Raw genomic sequence first — 18,839 nt, forward strand, 5'->3', positions numbered from 1 at the left:
TTCCATCTTCAAGGAATTCAGAGTGTCAGATCCATCCACTTTGTTGTATTTTGGCTTTAAAAAAGGGAGTATCTGACTCACCTAGCTCATTAAACTCCAAAAGCATGATTAAAGGCAAGCAAAGCAACCCTCTTTCCATCCCCGAAACAGAGGCTAATCTTATATTTTCAGCTTTAAATTTTTAATCAATCTTTAAACAGAATGGTACTCACACCCCCCCCAGTATGAAAACCGCTGAAAGTTTGAGGAGAGAAGCTGTCATTTTCTTTAAAGAAATCAAAATTTGGGGAATCCCAGGATCTGTCCACGATTTTCTTTTCATTTCGTGGAATCCTACTTTGGAATTTTTCAAGATTTTCGGTGATATATTATAGAAGCAGTGATACTCACAACCATAGAATAATACACATGATCAACTATCTCTGCATTTCTATGCATTATTCAAAATTTTCACAAAGTGGGCAGGGACGACAAAATTAGTGGAAGTTCGATACTACATCTTAGCTGTGTTGTCTATAATGGTGGAACTCAAATCTAGGTTTATTATTTTACATCACAGGAACAAGCCACGGTACTTTCTGACAAAAATGCTGAATTTTTATGCATGCTGCTGTATTCATTCAAGTATAAAGTCAAACGTTCAAACGAGGGTATGCTGTATATATTTGGTATAGTTTTTAAGTTTTTTGGTTTCCTGATTGGGCTGTTCTTAATAATTTTACAAATACACAAAAAATATAAATGTTAAAATGATTTCTATTATTATTGAATGCTCTGTTGAGAGCACACAAAAAAATCAATGCTCCAGTGACAACTTGTAGCCGAAGACGCCGGATTTAAAGGAGACAGACAGAGAGGTGGAAAGTCTGAACTCTGAACTTTTTGAACATGAAATTTTCTTATACAAGCTTTTTACACTTGACTTGCAGGAGAAGCCAAAAGGAGAGGAATTAAAATCGACAGTCACTGATTAAAGAAGAAGGTGAAAAAAAAAAAAAAGGGAATTTCCATTGGGTTTTCCACCTTGAACCTGTTTTGGTCAAAAACCCATCTCCAAGTTTTCACACAGTGTTTGCTGTCGGGTGGAAAATCCTTCTCCCTGTCTCTGTAGGCTCTACGCCCCTACCCATCTCCCCCATATGTCACTATCTATGTTTTTTACAGAAGAAGCGAACTGAAAAAAATACACCAGACCTTAAAAACACGCACAAGCATCTATTTTCATCTTTTGCGGATAATGTTTTCGAATCTGTGAATCACATCAACACCACCAATAAGAACAAGAAAAATGAGACCCAAAATATAGAAGAAAAAGGGAAAAAAGAAAAGAAAAAGAAGTTAAGAAAGAAACAAACTGGTAAGCAAGGAGGTAAAAACAGAAAAAGAAGGAAAAGCTAGCAGGAGGAACATGAAAAGCCAAGTAGAGTGAGATAATAAAGAGAGTGGGGGAAGAGAGAGAGAGGGTGGGTTTTGGGAGGGAGTGGGTTTGTTTCATAAAGCTATCAAGGGAATTTTGCAAATGTCACAAGATTCTCAGGAGATAAAGACGATTGAGCAGTGGAGATGGTCCGAAATGCAAGGCCTTGAGCTCGTGTCCCCTGCTCCTCCTGATCCTTTTAAAACCAACCCAACGACGCCAACGACAACGCCAACACCAACACCAACCACACCAACCACACCAGACACAGAACCACGAGTCTCAGAACAAGCAGCAGCTCCTCGAGCGACTAAACCAATGGAGAGCTCTGAGCAAAAGAAGGATTCTAGTGGCGGCGGTGGTAGTGGAGAGAAGGCCGAGGCAGTTCCCGCTGTTGGGTTTGGACAACTCTTTAGATTCGCGGATGGGTTGGATTACATTCTGATGGCAATTGGGTCTGTTGGAGCAATTGTACATGGCTGCTCTCTGCCACTGTTTCTCCGGTTCTTTGCCGACCTCGTCAATTCTTTCGGGTCCAATGCCAATAATATGGACAAGATGATGCAGGAAGTTCTTAAGGTAAATCCATTAGTCACATAATTAAGTTCATTCATTATCTTGCCGCCATGAATATGTTATCGAATGCTCTGCACTTTGTGCATTTTTGCAGTATGCGTTTTACTTTCTGGTAGTGGGTGCTGCAATTTGGGCATCTTCTTGGGCAGGTGAGAAGTCTCTGTTGCAGTCACTTTGAACTCTTTGCTTTGATTTTCTGTATTTGATTTTTTTGTTAAATGTAATCGGGAGAGCTTGAATTCGATTGCAGAGATATCGTGTTGGATGTGGACCGGAGAGCGGCAATCAACGAAGATGAGGATCAAATACTTAGAGGCGGCTTTGAACCAGGACATTCAGTTCTTTGACACGGAGGTGCGAACCTCCGACGTTGTTTTCGCCATTAACTCCGATGCAGTAATGGTCCAAGACGCCATTAGCGAGAAGGTGAAGGAAGGAGCTGCTTGTTTTTTTTTTTTTTTTTGTTTTGTGGTTATTTTGGAAGTTGCTCCCTAATTAGGCCTTTTGATAAAACCTCCTTTCTGTTTCTTTTTCTTTTTGGGTTTTTGTGTGTGCAGTTGGGCAATTTCATCCACTATATGGCGACATTTGTGTCCGGATTTGTTGTGGGTTTCACTGCCGTATGGCAACTGGGTCTTGTCACACTGGCCGTGGTTCCTCTCATAGCTGTAATTGGTGGTATCCACACCACCACATTAGCGAAGCTCTCTGGAAAGAGCCAGGAAGCTCTCTCACAAGCAGGAAACATTGTAGAACAGGTGAAAAAAAAAGGCATTTGTTCATTGTTTGTGTGTGCCTTCGAGTTTTCCGATATGTTACAGACGAAGACTAAAACTTGGTTTAACGGGGATTTTCTCTGTTTTTTGCATCTGTGTTATGCTGATTTCAAACAAACTTACAGACGATAGTTCAAATCCGGGTTGTTTTCGCATATGTGGGGGAATCCAGAGCATTACAAGGCTACTCGTCGGCACTTAAGGTGGCGCAGAGGCTCGGTTACAAGAGTGGATTTGCAAAGGGATTGGGACTGGGTGCCACTTACTTTGTTGTTTTTTGCTGTTATGCGCTTCTGCTGTGGTATGGCGGTTATCTGGTTAGGCACAACTACACCAATGGAGGACTTGCCATTGCTACCATGTTTGCAGTTATGATTGGTGGACTGTAAGTATTATATTTACATATTTCGTCCTTTTAGTACATTATTCCGGTTGCATCTTGTTCCTTAAAATTGTCTTGGCTCTGGTCGGCAGGGCTTTGGGGCAGTCTGCGCCAAGCATGGGTGCATTTGTGAAGGCCAAAGTTGCAGCTGCAAAAATCTTTCGTATAATCGATCACAAACCAGATATAGACCGAAACAGTGAATCGGGTTTGGAATTAGAGTCAATTACTGGACTTGTGGATTTGAAAAATGTAGATTTCTCCTACCCATCCAGGCCTGAGGTTCGGATCCTTAATAATTTCTCCCTAAACGTCCCCGCGGGCAAGACCATAGCTTTGGTTGGCAGCAGTGGCTCTGGTAAGAGCACCGTGGTGTCCCTCATTGAGAGGTTCTACGATCCTACCTCAGGTAAATCATGAGTGATTTCATGCTAAATTATCAAACAGAGGTTGTTAGCTAAATGCATTTGAAAAATTGTCCTTTGCGTGAGTGTTTTCCTAGATGAATTTATTATGTCGTAGCGAAGGTAGGTTAATTTAACTCCCGGGTTCCTTTACTTCATGTAATATGTATATTTATGGAGGATCGTGCAAGTTGTTAAGAAGCGTTTGTCATTGAATAAACCTGCGCAGGACAAGTTCTGCTGGACGGCCATGACATAAAGACTCTAAAACTGAGATGGTTGAGGCAGCAAATAGGGCTTGTGAGCCAAGAGCCTGCTCTGTTTGCTACTACCATTAAAGAAAACATACTATTGGGTCGGCCCGATGCAAACCAAGTTGAGATAGAAGAGTCTGCGAGAGTTGCCAATGCCCATTCATTCATAATCAAGCTTCCTGAAGGCTTCGAGACTCAGGTTTGTTGTTTCAGTGCATTCATGTATAGTTATTGCATGAAACATTGGCACAGATTGTAGATATCATAGTTGCTGGTTGATCTCAACCATATTCTGTATCTTAATCAAATCAGATATAGTTGACGCTGTTTGTTTGGTGGATACACAATAAATAATTTACTTGTTCTGATAGTTGAACTTTAAGTCTCTGTAAATGAAATAAAGAAAAAGAAAATGGTATGGTTCTTCAATATTTAATCATATTAATTGCAGTAGGTCTGTAGTATCCACACAATTTTTTAGTCTTTATTGACATTTGAGAAATGAGGTTTGGGATGAAATTTAATTATGAATATTGACCAGAGATGTTTCGTTTCACTTTGGCTCATAATTAATTCTTATGCCATATGAAAAATTTAATGGTTTATTTGGTCAACAACTTAATTTTAATATATCATTTTATTTTATGTTTTGAAAGTCAATGTAAGGAAGTGTTTCGTCATGCATGCATCTGATGTAAGGTAACATGCTTTTGTCAACAATGCATGTGCAAATGTAAAGAAAACATAAGGGAGGAATGACCAGACCACAAAATACTTAGTCCATCTCTGTTGTGTGTGTGTGTGAGAGAGAGAGAGAGAGAGAGAGAGAGAGAGAGAGAGCTCATTTCATACACTATAAGATAGATGAATTGTTTACTTGGACAATTAACTTGCCAGATGAAGTTCACAACATAAATCGAAAATAGTTTGCATATAGAGTTCACATGATTACAAAATAAATTACTACTGTAACAAGTTCTACTCTAAAAGAGATTTTAGATCATGCTCCTTTCAGTTCAATATCATGTTGAACAAAGATAAAGGAAGCTTTAAAATCACTCTAATCCAATCTATATAGGATTCCAACTTTCTATTCCTTCTCCTACGTTTTCTCTAAGAAATAATGGAGAATCATACCGTGCATTGGGGGAGGGGGACGGGTGAATATTATTGCAATTTGGTAATCAAATAAAAGCATTAAGAAACTGAAAAAATGACAGGTAGGGGAGAGAGGATTGCAGCTCTCAGGAGGGCAGAAGCAGAGAATAGCTATAGCTAGGGCAATGCTGAAAAACCCGGCTATACTGCTCTTAGATGAGGCAACAAGTGCATTGGACTCTGAGTCTGAAAAGCTTGTGCAAGAGGCCCTCGATCGGTTCATGATTGGGAGAACAACCCTTGTCATTGCTCATCGCCTTTCTACCATTCGCAAGGCTGACCTTGTAGCTGTACTCCAGCAGGGCGCTGTCTCTGAAATTGGAACTCACGATGAGCTTATTTCTAAAGGGGAAAATGGTGTCTATGCTAAGCTCATTCGAATGCAGGAGATGGCTCATGAAACCGCTCTCAACAATGCAAGAAAAAGTAGTGCAAGGTACCTTTCATCAAGTTTGGAGCATATTCCAAATCCATATTTTTATATGAAAAGTTTCGTCCTAATGGATATTTTTGTTGTTCCTTATACACTGCTATGACAAGACTTAACTATGATTTCTGCTTAACTATGATTTTAGTGCTGAAGTTTCTGCTTAACTATGATTTCCATTTATAGGCCTTCAAGTGCCAGGAACTCAGTAAGCTCACCGATAATTGCACGGAACTCTTCCTATGGCCGGTCACCATACTCACGTCGACTATCTGACTTCTCTACATCTGACTTCAGTCTCTCCATCGACGCCTCACACCCCAACTATCGTTTAGAAAAGCTTGCCTTCAAGGAGCAAGCCAGTTCCTTCTGGCGCCTTGCAAAAATGAATTCACCAGAATGGGTGTATGCTTTAGTTGGATCCATAGGTTCTGTTATTTGTGGCTCACTTAGTGCTTTCTTTGCATATGTTCTAAGTGCTGTCCTCAGTGTCTACTACAATCCAAATGATGCTTACATGAGTAGACAAATTGAGAAGTACTGCTATTTGTTAATTGGGCTTTCATCAGCTGCACTACTCTTCAACACACTTCAGCATTTCTTCTGGGATATAGTGGGAGAAAATCTCACAAAACGAGTAAGGGAGAAAATGTTGGCTGCTGTCTTAAAAAATGAAATGGCATGGTTTGATCAGGAGGAAAACGAGAGTGCTAGGATTGCAGCAAGGCTGGCTCTTGATGCAAACAATGTGAGATCAGCAATTGGAGATCGCATTTCAGTGATTGTGCAGAACACGGCACTCATGCTAGTTGCCTGCACTGCAGGATTTGTTTTGCAGTGGCGCCTTGCCCTTGTCCTCATAGCTGTCTTCCCTGTTGTTGTTGCTGCCACTGTATTGCAGGTTTGTTTTTCCAGATGAAACCTGAATCTTGTCTAATGAGGTTTAAGAGTTTATATTTTTATTGGTTTTATATAATGAAACTATCCTGAAGCTAGTCCTAAACTGACAAGGACAATATGGCAGAACTTTGACAACATTTAACACAAATTTCACAATATGCACAACCTATTGAGTAGGGTGAATGACATTTTAGGAAAATGATATCCATTGATTCTTTTTGTGATGAATTACAATATGTTGATGGTGATAATCCAAAATTGAAATGTGGTGTCCATAGGTAATATCTGGAATTCTTATGTCAATCCAGTTATTTACTGTTTTTGTTAAATTTTCAACAGAAAATGTTCATGACTGGTTTCTCTGGGGACCTGGAAGCTGCCCATGCCAAGGCCACCCAGCTAGCAGGGGAGGCCATAGCCAATGTAAGGACTGTTGCTGCCTTCAATTCAGAGGCAAAAATTGTTAACCTTTTCTCCTCCAACCTCAATGCTCCACTCCGACGATGCTTTTGGAAGGGACAGATTTCTGGAAGTGGATTTGGAATAGCTCAGTTTGCACTGTATGCTTCCTACGCCCTTGGTCTCTGGTATGCTTCCTGGCTTGTCAAGCATGGGATATCCGATTTCTCAAAGACAATCCGAGTTTTCATGGTCCTCATGGTCTCTGCCAACGGTGCAGCTGAAACACTAACCTTGGCTCCTGACTTCATTAAGGGTGGTCGAGCCATGCGATCAGTCTTTGATCTCCTTGACCGCAGAACTGAAATTGAGCCTGATGATCCTGATTCTACCCCAGTTCCAGACCGCCTTCGTGGAGAAGTTGAATTCAAGCATGTAGACTTTTCTTACCCCAGTCGCCCTGATGTGCCAATTTTCCGCGACCTCAGTCTCCGGGCCAGAGCAGGCAAAACTCTTGCACTAGTGGGTCCTAGTGGATGTGGTAAGAGCTCAGTAATTGCGCTTATACAGCGATTATATGATCCAACATCTGGACGGATTATGATTGATGGAAAGGACATTAGAAAATACAATCTTAAGTCCTTGAGACGACACATTGCAATGGTCCCTCAGGAGCCATGCTTATTTGCTACTACCATTTACGAAAATGTTGCTTATGGCCATGAGTCGGCTACTGAGGCTGAGATTATTGAAGCTGCAACTCTGGCCAATGCGCACAAGTTCATATCAGCATTGCCGGATGGATATAAAACATTTGTTGGGGAAAGAGGGGTTCAACTTTCTGGGGGACAAAAGCAGAGAATTGCAATCGCCAGGGCATTTGTGAGGAAGGCAGAACTTATGCTGCTTGATGAAGCAACAAGTGCACTCGATGCTGAATCTGAGAGGTCCGTCCAGGAGGCTCTTGAGCGGGCTTGCTCAGGAAAAACAACAATTGTTGTTGCGCACCGGCTGTCGACTATCAGAAATGCACATGTCATTGCTGTGATTGATGATGGGAAAGTAGCAGAGCAAGGATCTCATTCCCATCTATTGAAAAATTACCCAGATGGGTGCTACGCACGAATGATCCAGTTACAAAGATTCACACACAGCCAAGTCATTGGAATGGCATCAGGTTCAACTTCTTCAGCAAGACCCAGAGAAGATGAGGAGAGGGAAGGCTAAAGTGGGTGGGAGAAAAGTGAAAACAGGAGTATATTCCTTATACCACCTTATTATTTTTTGGTCCTTCGCTTTGGTTTCTCTGCTTTGGTATAGTATAGTATGTGTATTAACTATTTTGACATACAATATATGTTCTTGTCTTCACGAATCTTCCCAAGAAAAATTATAACGGAGAATATACCCTTGAGATTTGAAAATACATAATTCTGCATGAATGCACCCATCTTTATGCATTTATATAGAGACATCCCTCGTGCATTATGTTTGTCGAGTCTGCTTCCAAGAGTGATAATATGAGAGAAAACATGGAGAGGGTTGGAAATAATTGATAGGCATTGGTGCCAAGCCAGGCCCCTACAACTCAAAATTTGACATGTACTGTTCTAAACTTCTCTTGCCCCATCATATCAGCCGTGGAAGACCAGCAGATACTCCCCAACAATAATCAGAGGGCGTGTAGATGGAGAGTGATGGTGAGTAATTGCTTTAGAATTGCATCTCTCCGACGCTGATCGCAAAGTGATGGGGTGTAAGGGCCCTGGATGTAGACCTGGGGACAAATAACATGAGGCCTCCTTGAGTGTGTGTACGATATGTATCGCAATCGAAACTCTAAACACAGCCTGTTCTTGGCAATCTTAGGTCGTCCTATCTAGATCTCACTTGGGTCTGCCATGTTTTTATGATTGGTCTGGTGGGGAACAACATTATTGGAGTCTCAAAGCTCACATGGTGGTCGCGCATGTGCATGAGTTTTAAAGATATAACAATTTGAGAGCACCTAGTAAAGAAGAAGATAGCTGTTAGTGGACAGAAAAAAGGAAAGGCGTTATGGATTTGGAAAATGACAATGGCGGATGATGGAGTTTGATTGAGAAGTGTCTATGTAGGCTAGGCATGTGTAGGCGGGCCACTTCTGATCTCTTTTTCGTTTAGACAAATAACCACGTAAGGATGTGAGCGGCTATAGACGCCTTGACTTCGATTGCAATGACGCCTAGTAATCGCCGCCGCGTTCTATTTCTGTACTCTTTTTTAAAATGAGTAATTATTAAAAGAAAAAGATATTTGGTCCCATAGATTTGCTCTCTCAAAGTATCGTTAGCGTATTTTAATTTTTTTAATGTTTAATAAAAGGAGTATTAGTGAAGTTGTGATTTTTTTTGTAATGATTAAAGATGTTTAAAAAATATTTGATAGAAAATGAAAAAAAAAGGCAATTTGCATTAGTGGTAATTTTGAAGAGGCAAATCCATGAGACTGAAAAACAACACCCATTATTAAATTATACTCATATTTTATTATAAGATGCTATATTATTAAAATTCAATATTTCAAAACTACTTTATAAATTTTCTTTCTTTAGATACCTATGATTCATTGGAGACATAGATCATGTGGAAAGTTGCATTCCCACTAAAGACCCACCTGTATAAATGCTCTATGTTCCCTATCACTACTTAGCTTTAGTTTCCATTTTCTGGTCTCACTCTTACCTCTCTCGTTGCCATTTCCGCATTAGATGAAGTGAATCCATTGTTGCTCCTTTAAAAATAAAAAACAAAAATACCCTATTGCTCGTGGAGGTAGTGGGAATGACACTCTGCTTTGCTACGGACCACAATTCACTAAAACATACATCATTTTGTCTGCATTAGAAACGGCAAAGACGAAAAACAAACCGAGACAACACCCGTTCTTTAACATATCATCTTCAGCTTTACTCGGAAAAGGTTATGTTCTCAATTACTGATAAAAAGATTTTGCTGGCAAACAATATGTGAAAGAGATTTGTTGGAGTAAATTTTCTTAACTCCATCAAAATGGTCACTGGAATCTGTTTGGTCTCAAAGATCCGCATAGCCTGGTGGTCGGGCGCCTCTCTTGGAGAAGGGAGGGCACTGGTCTGAATCTCCAGAAATTGCCTTGTCAAGTAAATTGATTTTTCAGTTTTACTTATATTAAAAAAAAGAACCGCATGGCGCGGATACTCTTATAGTTAAATTAGCCATTATTTTATTTACAAATAAATTGTAGAGAGGGAGAGTTTCTAATATGAATAATTACCTTTTTTTGGTCTCATGTCCCATTTTAATGGGATTTTCATAAATAGAGCTCATAAATATTTATCATGCACGAGCATTGAAATTGATAGATATTAGTGGCCAATGTCTAAGAAGTGGATTTCATATAGATGTTTAATATGTAGTGGTACTCTGTGAAACCCTAGCTATTTTTTAGCCACCACAAAATTCAAAAGAGGGTGGTGAGACTTCTCTTTCAGGCCCCGAAATTCGAGACCATGGTCGTGCAACGATATACAATTACTATAGGAAAAGCTTGTGAAGATTCCAATCTGAAGAGAAACTTTCAGCTTCAAAACCAGTCTAATCATTATTTTCAGTTCGTTTTGGTAGCAGTAGTAATACAAATAAAAATAAAAAGACGCAGCCCGCCAACAGCAAAAGGCCTTGAGAAGAAGCGAAGAAGATAAACACTTGAATCCAAATCACAAAACGGAGACTTGAAAAATGACAACCAAAGCAACAACAGAATCAAATGAGAACAATCTTTCTGTACCGAGTGATGATGAGGGTTCTTGATTAGTTTCCAGCCATGCGAGCTAAATAAAGTAGCAACTTCCCCAAGTTCCAACTCAACCAATCAAATTCAAGAGCACTGACTACTATCGACAGAAAAAGAGACAAACCCATGATTCCATTTAAGGTTTAAATTAGTGATTGACAGCAATCGACATATCTGTCTTTAGAATTAGGAGTGGTGTTTAGAAAGGATATATTGTATATGAGATGAGGTTTGTTGAGTACTTAGAAGTTAAAGGAGTGAGTTTATAAGTAGATATGATCAAACTCTTCTATTGTTTTAACTTTTCAATGATATGAATTTCCTAAAGATGTTGTTGGTGGTAAATATTTCGGGCCTAGCCCAAGATTAGCTAAGCCCAATCAAGAAGTTAAAGGGAAAAATAGAAAATGGATAAGGTCAGGAAAAACATCAAAGGGAGAAAGACAGGTCAAAATTTCTCACCAACAACTAACAGAGCCCAAATAAAAGGGATATGAGATCTCAAGATACATGACATGACCCTGTGCATGACGAGCTTACTGCCCGTCACCTCCGTTCATGGCAAGAAGTCACATGCGAGCTGCCTAGGGGCTATTGAGGCCACCGGCAGGTCACGATTAGCTTGCCAGTGTTTTCTATCGCTATCGAGGTGCTTCCCGCCTCGTGATGGGCTTGGAACCAACGACTCGAATGTGGGAAGGGGAACCATATGCAATACACATTGCGGGCAGCACCCCCTATCGATAGGCCGCCAGCAGTCTCCACCTGACTTATTAGTGCTTTTTGTCACTAGCAAGGCGTTGCCTACCACAAAGGAGATTGCCACTGCCATATTTGTTAGCCATGAGGGCCACTTGGCTAGAAAGTTTCTTGACCACAGAGGGTGGCTCGACCATGGAGTGAGTTGCCTGGCCACCAAGTTCCTTGGCCGCACAAAGATCCTTGGCCACAAAGCTCTTTGGCCACAAAGCTCCTCGGCCATACAGAGCTCCTCACCCACAAAGCTCCTCCCGGCCACACAAAGCTCCTCACCCACAAAAGGTTCTTGACCACACAGAGCTCCTTGGCCATACCGCAACATGGCACCAAATGTAGCTGCGAAGACTCCTCTGTACCACCAACCCCTACAAGCATACTGGCAAAGTCATAAGGACATAGCCTGCTTGTAGGGAGCTCAGAGACTGTTGGTGAGGTCGTCTGCCACCACCATTGTGCTCCTTGCCACCATGGCACGCCTTGCCCAACCTCACACTCACCAAGCTTGTTCACCACATATGGAGACCATTGTCAGCCCCCACAGAGACCTTTGCTCGCCCCGAGAAAGTTACTTGCCCATAGTATGAGCCTCAAGACAACAAATGAACAAAAAATCACCTAGTGACAGATAATCTACATCGCTACAAAAGTGCTCAAAGACAAATCACTTCCCCTATACAAAAATTATTCAGTAGCGAACAATCTTACTCAAGAAAGAGTTGAAAGCAATAGCTAAATATCTCAGGTTTACAAATCTCAAAGTTATGATTCGGACTATGTAGACTAACCTGTTTGGTTTTTTTGTGCAGTCGAGATTCATCTTCTGTGACAGTTGTACGGTCGAGTTGTCTCCTACAACAACAATGTAGTTGAGTTCAGTCCCCAGCCAAAGCGGTGTAACTGAGCACATCTCTTGTCAAGTTCAATAACACTCGAGCAGTCGGGTTAGCCTCCCTCAACGGGGTCAAGCATATCTCCCGTTGGGTCTAACTACACTCGAGCACACGGGTTGCCCCTCAGCACTGTCGATCCATCTTCTGCCGAGTTCAACCACACTCGAGCAGTCAGGTTAGCCTCCCTCAACCTAGTTGAGCATTCCTCCCACTGGGACTAACCCCACTCGAGCACACAAGTTGCCCCCCAATGAGGTTGAGCATCTCCTCTAGCAATTTCGGTGATTCGAGCTCGCACCAATGAACAATGAAGGGAACATTTCTCCTAAGTGTCCCATTTCTCCTTGCCTCCAGCAAAGTTGATGGTTAATGCTCGCACTAGCGAATAACGAAGGGAACACCTCTCCTAAGTATCCCATCTCTCCTCGCCACCCAGTGCGGTCGAGCACCTAGTTATCTAAGTCTAACCTTTGTGCTTGCAGCGACGAACAACAGAGGGAACACCTCTCCTAAGTATCCCATGTCTCCTTACCTCCAACAAAGTTGATGCTCTGTGCTCACACCGACAAATGACAGAGGGAACACATCTCCTAAGTGTCCAATCTCTCCTTGGCTCCAGTAAAGTCAATGCTCAATGCTCACACTGACAAACAACAAAGGGAACACCTCTCCTAAGTGTCTCATCTCTCCTGGCCTCTAGTAAAGTTGATGCTTCACGCTTGTACCTGCGAACAAAGGTGGGAACGCCTCTCCTAAGTGTCCTATATCTTCTCGCCACCTAGTGCGTTCGAGTCCATCTCTTGCTTGGTTATCTAAGTTGATGCTCTACTCTTGCACTAGTGAACAAAGGAGGGAACACCTCTTCTAAGTGTCCCATCTCTCCTCTCCTCACAGCACTGTCGAGCACATCTCCCACCTAATTATCTAAGTCGAAGCTTTGCACTGATACCAATGAACAACAGAGGCAACACCTCTCCTAAGTGTCCCATCTCTCCTCACCTTCAACAAAGTCGATGCTCCGTGCTCGCATCGACAAGCAACGAAGGAACACCTATCCACGTTGAGCCTTTTCCCACTCTAGCCTTGGGCTTCCTTCTTATTATCCTGATTGATGGGCTAGTTACGGTTTGGCTACTAGGCCTCTCGGGGGTGAGTTAGGCCTAGCCTAGTTTTCTTTTTTTTTTTTTGGGGGGGGGGGAGGGGTGAAAATATTCCTTCCAGTTACCCCGTAAATTCCCCTCGCACGTGTGCGGTGGGAATTTTCTCCTCATTTTTTTTTTACCCCACAATGCTCTAGTTGTTCGTAACATCCAATGGATCGGTTGCCCATTTCATGCACCTGTTTGCTTCCCTACATCTAAGGTTGCGTGTGATGGCTTGATCTCACTCTCCTTGTGCAGTGAAAATCGTAGGATTTATTCTCGTCATTTCCCTTTCAGTGACACTTGTCACTTTTCCACTCGAGTAGTTCAATCGGAGTAGCCTTCTGTTTAAACTCGCATCCCATCCCCCTTCTTCTCCCTTCCTTACCACTCTTCTCATCCCTGCTATTGTCTTCAAGAGTTCCCGGCTCTCATTTTCTCCAACTTCCTTCATCCTTCGATAATCCCTAATCTTTCTTCTTCTTGTCTTCGATGATGCCTAAGAACACCTCCTGTTTCTCATCTCAGGGTCTAGAGGGGTCTTCCATGGTCCAAGGTAGTTCCCAGTTCTTTGACGGGTACCATTGGTCCTCGGTTGCTTCTTCTACATATCTGAGGTAGGTGAGGACCTCTTTTGGGGTGCCTGACTCCATCGATTTAGAAATCCTGGGGGCTCGCTAGGAGCTGTCGATTTAGAGGGTTTTGTCGCGAATGTGGCATTGTACCCTTGTTTTATAACGAACTATGGCTTACTTTCTGAGGCCTCGTCTAAGACACCTTAGACTTCCTCAGGTGGGCTCCGTTGCAGCTTCATCCCAACGCATGGAGGATCTTAATGTCATGTTGCATTGTCTAGCGCATGGTCTTGGAGATCGTGGGACAAGATTATCCTGACCTAACTGCCAGAAAGTTTCCTTTTATGCATGGGTTATAGTGACATGACGACAGCCTGTGCAGTTTCTGTTCTCAAGGGGATATAGGGTTGCTCACCTGGAACCCTCTTTTCCCATGTCAAGGACTGGTTCATACGGTTCTTCTTTGTGTCAGGTCAAGGTTGGAAATTTCCTACTGGAGAGGTAGTCTGCCGTGAGTTCCCCGTCCGTGCCGTTTGACTAAGTGGGAGAAAGATCACCTGGTGACGGTCTACGCCTTGGTGAAGACACACCAAGAAGAAGTTTGGACTGAAGCCCCATTGATCGAAGCCAACATCGACCAACTGCTGGTGTTTTAAGATTGATCACATTTCGGGGCCGTTGTATACCAAAGGAGTCGTCTGCTTCTTGGCACTAAAAAAAGCCTCTCAATCCTCTGGTGGAAGGAAAGGAAAAAACCTCATATTGAAGAAGAGGTGGCTTGTGAGCTATCAAGGTCCAGCAACAATAGCTCCAAATCCATGGGGTGCCTCCCCTGAGCCAGTCTTCATAGGCCCCATCTTGATCGGGTGTTGCAGAACTGACTCAGGGTTAACAGCCTAGCTGAGGCCACTAGGATGCCCTTTTGTCCGACAAACCCCCTGTTTCATCATGACCAGTGTCGCCATCTTTTACCCTATGGAGTGATCAGGAGCTAGCTGGGGTCCCTAGCCGTAAGGAAGAAGGGTTCGATATGGCCTTTTTGTCAACCTTCCTTGCCCCTGATCTAATGGGGTCTCGTGTTCTCATCCTACTGTTTAAGGATGTTCTGGAGACATCCACCTCCCCAAAAGACGATGCTGAGGCACACACCATCGCTCTTGAGGCAACAATTGATACTAAGGTGCTAAGGTCCTCGGGCGACGACAGGGGTGTCCATTCGCCACACTCTGACTGCTCCAAGGGTTGTCCCCGAGCCAGCCCTTGGTTGTCGACCTCAGCAAGAAGAGGGTTTCCATACCTTCCTCTCCCTTCAACACATCACCTAAGCCTGAGGGTGCTTCGTCGACTGCCTTAGAGGAGCGAGGAGCCTGTTGCGGTGACCCCTCCCTAAGGCGATATAGACTCACAGGGCGAGCAACAGGCCGAGGTGTCATTGTAGCCACCTAGGTAGAGCAGGCGGCGGATCTAGGTGCTCTAACAGGAGCTGGAAATTGATGGTGGTGTCGAGGGGATGCTCGAATTGGAGGCAGTGTTTCATTACTTGTGTTCGCGGTGAGTCCAGTGACTAGAGTTGTTTTTGCATGAGGGCTGGGTAGTCAAGGGACTGTCTTCACCTATTGGTTCACGGCAAGTCCAATGACTCAACTTTTATTTGTGAGTGCAGGGCAATCAAGAGACTGTCACTGCTCGTTGGTTCGTGGATATTCTAGTGACTCAACATTTATTTGCATGAGGGTCGGGCAGTCGAGGGATTGTCAATGCTCTTTGGTTCGCGGCGAGTCTATTGACTCGACGTTTATTTGCCCAAGGGTTGGGCAGTCAAGAGACTGTCACCACAAGTGTGTTCATAGCAAGTCCAGTGGCTTGACTTTTATTTGTGCGAGGGCCGGCTAGTTAAGAGATTGTCACTGCTTGTGTGTTCATGGGTTTTATTTGCATGAGGGAAGGGTAGTGAAGGGACTGTCACCACTAGGGATGTAACCGGTCCAGTTTGGTCCGATTTAGGATAAAATTTAGGACCGAACTGGTATGTACCAGTTTTGCATTTTCTAAAATCGATTACACACCAGTTACTCTCATATGGTTTACCAGTTTCCGATCTGATTGTATCTGTTTATAAAAAAAATACTGCTTTAAGAAAATCTATTTTATACTTTTGTTCCAAAATCTGTTACTATTACAAAAATCTGCTTTACTTAAAAAAATTTGATTTACTAAAATCTAGTTTACTAAAAACTACTTTTCAAAAATCCGTTTTACTAAAAAAAATCTGTTACAAGCCTATAAATATAACTACTATAAAAACTAAAAACAAAATTTGCAATAAAAAGAAAAATATGCTATGGAATAAAATAAGTCAAAAAGTCTAAATTGTAAGTCCAAAAGTCCAAATTCCAAAAGTCTAAATTATAAATCCAAAAGTTCAAAAAATTACAAGTCCAAAAAATTACAAGTCCAAAAGTCCAACAAATTACAAGTTCAAATTAAAAGTCCAAATTACAAATCTAAATTAGAAGTCCAAATTACAAGAACATCCAACAAAAAACTTTACAACTAGAACAAATAGCTATGCACCAAGCCATCAACTCCAATAGTCCATTTAACAAACTTTGCAATTGTATGAAAATAAATTAAGCAGTTATTCCAATACAAAGTTAGTAATTACATTAAATGGAGAAAAAAAAAACTTAAAGAAAGATGTTATACAAATTGACCTACCTTAAATTTAATCTTCTCCAACAAAAGAAGTAGGTCTTGAAGAACTCTCTAGGTCTTCGATGAGCTCTACACAAAAGGAAAAATAATAATAGTAAACATAATAATTAAAACAAATTACTAATATGATATACACTTTAGAGACAGTTAAAGAAAAGGTGAATGATGATACATATCTGTATCAAAATTTTCAAACTCCTCAACATCATCCATTAAAGTGCGAATGTTAATTGGGGTAGAAGAACAGAGCCAATTTTGTGTACCAATAAGAGCTTCTACCATAAGAGGAGATAGGCTACTGCGAAAAGGATCAAGTACTCGACTTGCTATGCTAAAAGCTGACTCAAAGGCCACTGTAGATATTGGAACTGCAAGAACATCCAGCACAACTCTTGAAAGCACACCATATCTAATGGAGTTAACCTTCCACTAGGTCAACAAGTCGAATTTTGCATAATCTTCTTCACATCTTTCAAATAAATACCTCTCCAGTTCAGATTTACTCTCTAAAGAGTTCTCTAACTTCAAATGTTGCTTAATTTGTTCATGGATAAATGATCTAAAATCACCTGACCTACCCCAGCAGTTGACTTGTAGTACTAGCCCCTCCCTCGCTTGATGCTCATAGTTTTATCTTGTGCCCCAACATCACTTCTGTAATTTTCACAATAATAATCATATAAACGAGTCACATCATCTTTAACCCAATCCACCAACATAAAAACTTTCAAACTATTATCCTCACATATTCTTTCAAAAATAAATGCTAGACAATGTATTTTATATAGAGAATCAAGAACCAACCCAACATACAACAAAAGATTCATTTTTTCAAGATTTTCTCAATACTTCTCACATTTAGATTTCATACTAAATGTCGTTGTCCTCAAATTATGAGGCCCTTCCACACACTCCAAATTAATTGCAGTTTGAATTGTCGCTAACTCAAATACAAAACAGTTGCAAGTGACCTAATTGGCCCTCGAGAAACGCATGTTTGCATTGTAAAAAACTTTAATTTTATAAACAACCTACTCTTATCCCAATCATTTGTGGTTGGAGGCCCTAACTTGGATGCCCGTCCTTTACCCAACTCACTAACACCATCATCATCCTCACTATCATCCTCCCCAACGCTTTTAACATATCTTGAATCTTCATCCTCTAGCCATTGAAATTCTTTTTGAAACTTTTCAGCCCTATCCACCACCATATAAGTGGAGTTTTAACGAGTTGCTACATCTAGGCATGCACTACTTTTACAAGTAATATTCTCACTATCACAACATTGCTTAAATGTGTTCCACTTTTGTGGAGATGATTTCACATACTTTACAGCCCCTCTAATTCGTGCAATTCATTGATCATATTCTTTAACCCATCCCGAACAATCAAGTTCAAGGTATGAGCACAACATCTCATATACAAGAACTCATATTCCAAAATTGTATCTTTTCTATTCCTTCTCTTTCTTTTGATATACGAAATTGTCCCATTATTTGAACTTGCATTATTGAGTGTAATTGTAATATTTATGGCCTCCCCCATTCAAGCAAACACATTTCGATTTTTTTTACCCAGTGTCTTGCCCTTATAGTTTTCCACCTTACAAAAATTGATAATTCTTTTGTGCATTTTTCAATCTTCATCAATAAAATGTGCGGTGAGATACATGTAGTTAAAATTTTACATGGATGTCCATGTATCCATGGTTAGACAAATGTGTTGCCCCTTAAGAGCACTTTTCAACTTGTCTTTCTCTCTCAAATAAAGTTTAAAAATATCTTTTGCAACTATTACACGTGATGGAATCTCATTCCATCACAGGTTGCACAACAAGCATAAATTTATTAAACTCCTCCCCTTCCACATGTCTAAAAGAAAGCTCATCAACAACTAACATTTATGCTAAGACTTCTCTACAAGTTTCAACACTAAAAGCAATAGGTAGAAGCCCCCCACTGCTTGATCCAAACTAGAAACCTAATACAAATTGGTTTTTATCCACTTTCCTAAGTAGAGACCTCTTACATGTTTTTTCTATGTGCCCCAACATTGATTTTGTGCCATTTATATTAGGATCACAAGCATAAGTCATCTCACAAAAGTTACATGCAGCCCTAGGTCTCGACTTATCCTTAGTTTTAATCTTTGTAAAATAATCCCAAATTGCAGATCTTTTCCTACCACTCCCAGGACCATTAGATGGCTTACTTACATTAGATTTGGGGGAAAGCGGATCTTTAGTCACT

The 18,839-nt window shown here is 41.3% G+C and overlaps 1 protein-coding gene across 1 annotated transcript; it reads left to right on the forward strand.

The window, feature by feature from the left end:
• Nucleotides 1-1,460: 1,460 nt before the first annotated feature.
• On the forward strand, nucleotides 1,461-8,116 carry LOC121264495 (ABC transporter B family member 1). Its single transcript, XM_041167687.1, has 10 exons — nucleotides 1,461-1,996; nucleotides 2,088-2,142; nucleotides 2,244-2,419; nucleotides 2,551-2,751; nucleotides 2,895-3,154; nucleotides 3,244-3,560; nucleotides 3,785-4,008; nucleotides 5,030-5,403; nucleotides 5,581-6,295; nucleotides 6,634-8,116. The coding sequence occupies exons 1-10, from the start codon at nucleotides 1,520-1,522 to the stop codon at nucleotides 7,918-7,920; spliced, it is 4,086 nt and encodes a 1,361-aa protein (XP_041023621.1). The 5' UTR covers nucleotides 1,461-1,519; the 3' UTR covers nucleotides 7,921-8,116.
• The last annotated feature ends 10,723 nt before the right edge of the window (nucleotides 8,117-18,839 follow it).

The sequence above is a fragment of the Juglans microcarpa x Juglans regia genome, chromosome 5D, assembly GCF_004785595.1.
Source record: "Juglans microcarpa x Juglans regia isolate MS1-56 chromosome 5D, Jm3101_v1.0, whole genome shotgun sequence".
Taxonomy (NCBI): domain Eukaryota; kingdom Viridiplantae; phylum Streptophyta; class Magnoliopsida; order Fagales; family Juglandaceae; genus Juglans; species Juglans microcarpa x Juglans regia.

What these genes read in the sequence shown, in the direction of transcription:
- LOC121264495 (XM_041167687.1), top strand. Translation starts at nt 1,520, where the DNA reads ATGTCACAAGATTCTCAGGAGATAAAGACGATTGAGCAGTGGAGATGG. An exon ending in CAGGAAACATTGTAGAACAG is followed by an intron (nt 2,752 to 2,894) that starts GTGAAAAAAAAA and finishes ACAAACTTACAG; the next exon opens with ACGATAGTTCAAATCCGGGT. An exon ending in GCAAGAAAAAGTAGTGCAAG is followed by an intron (nt 5,404 to 5,580) that starts GTACCTTTCATC and finishes TTCCATTTATAG; the next exon opens with GCCTTCAAGTGCCAGGAACT.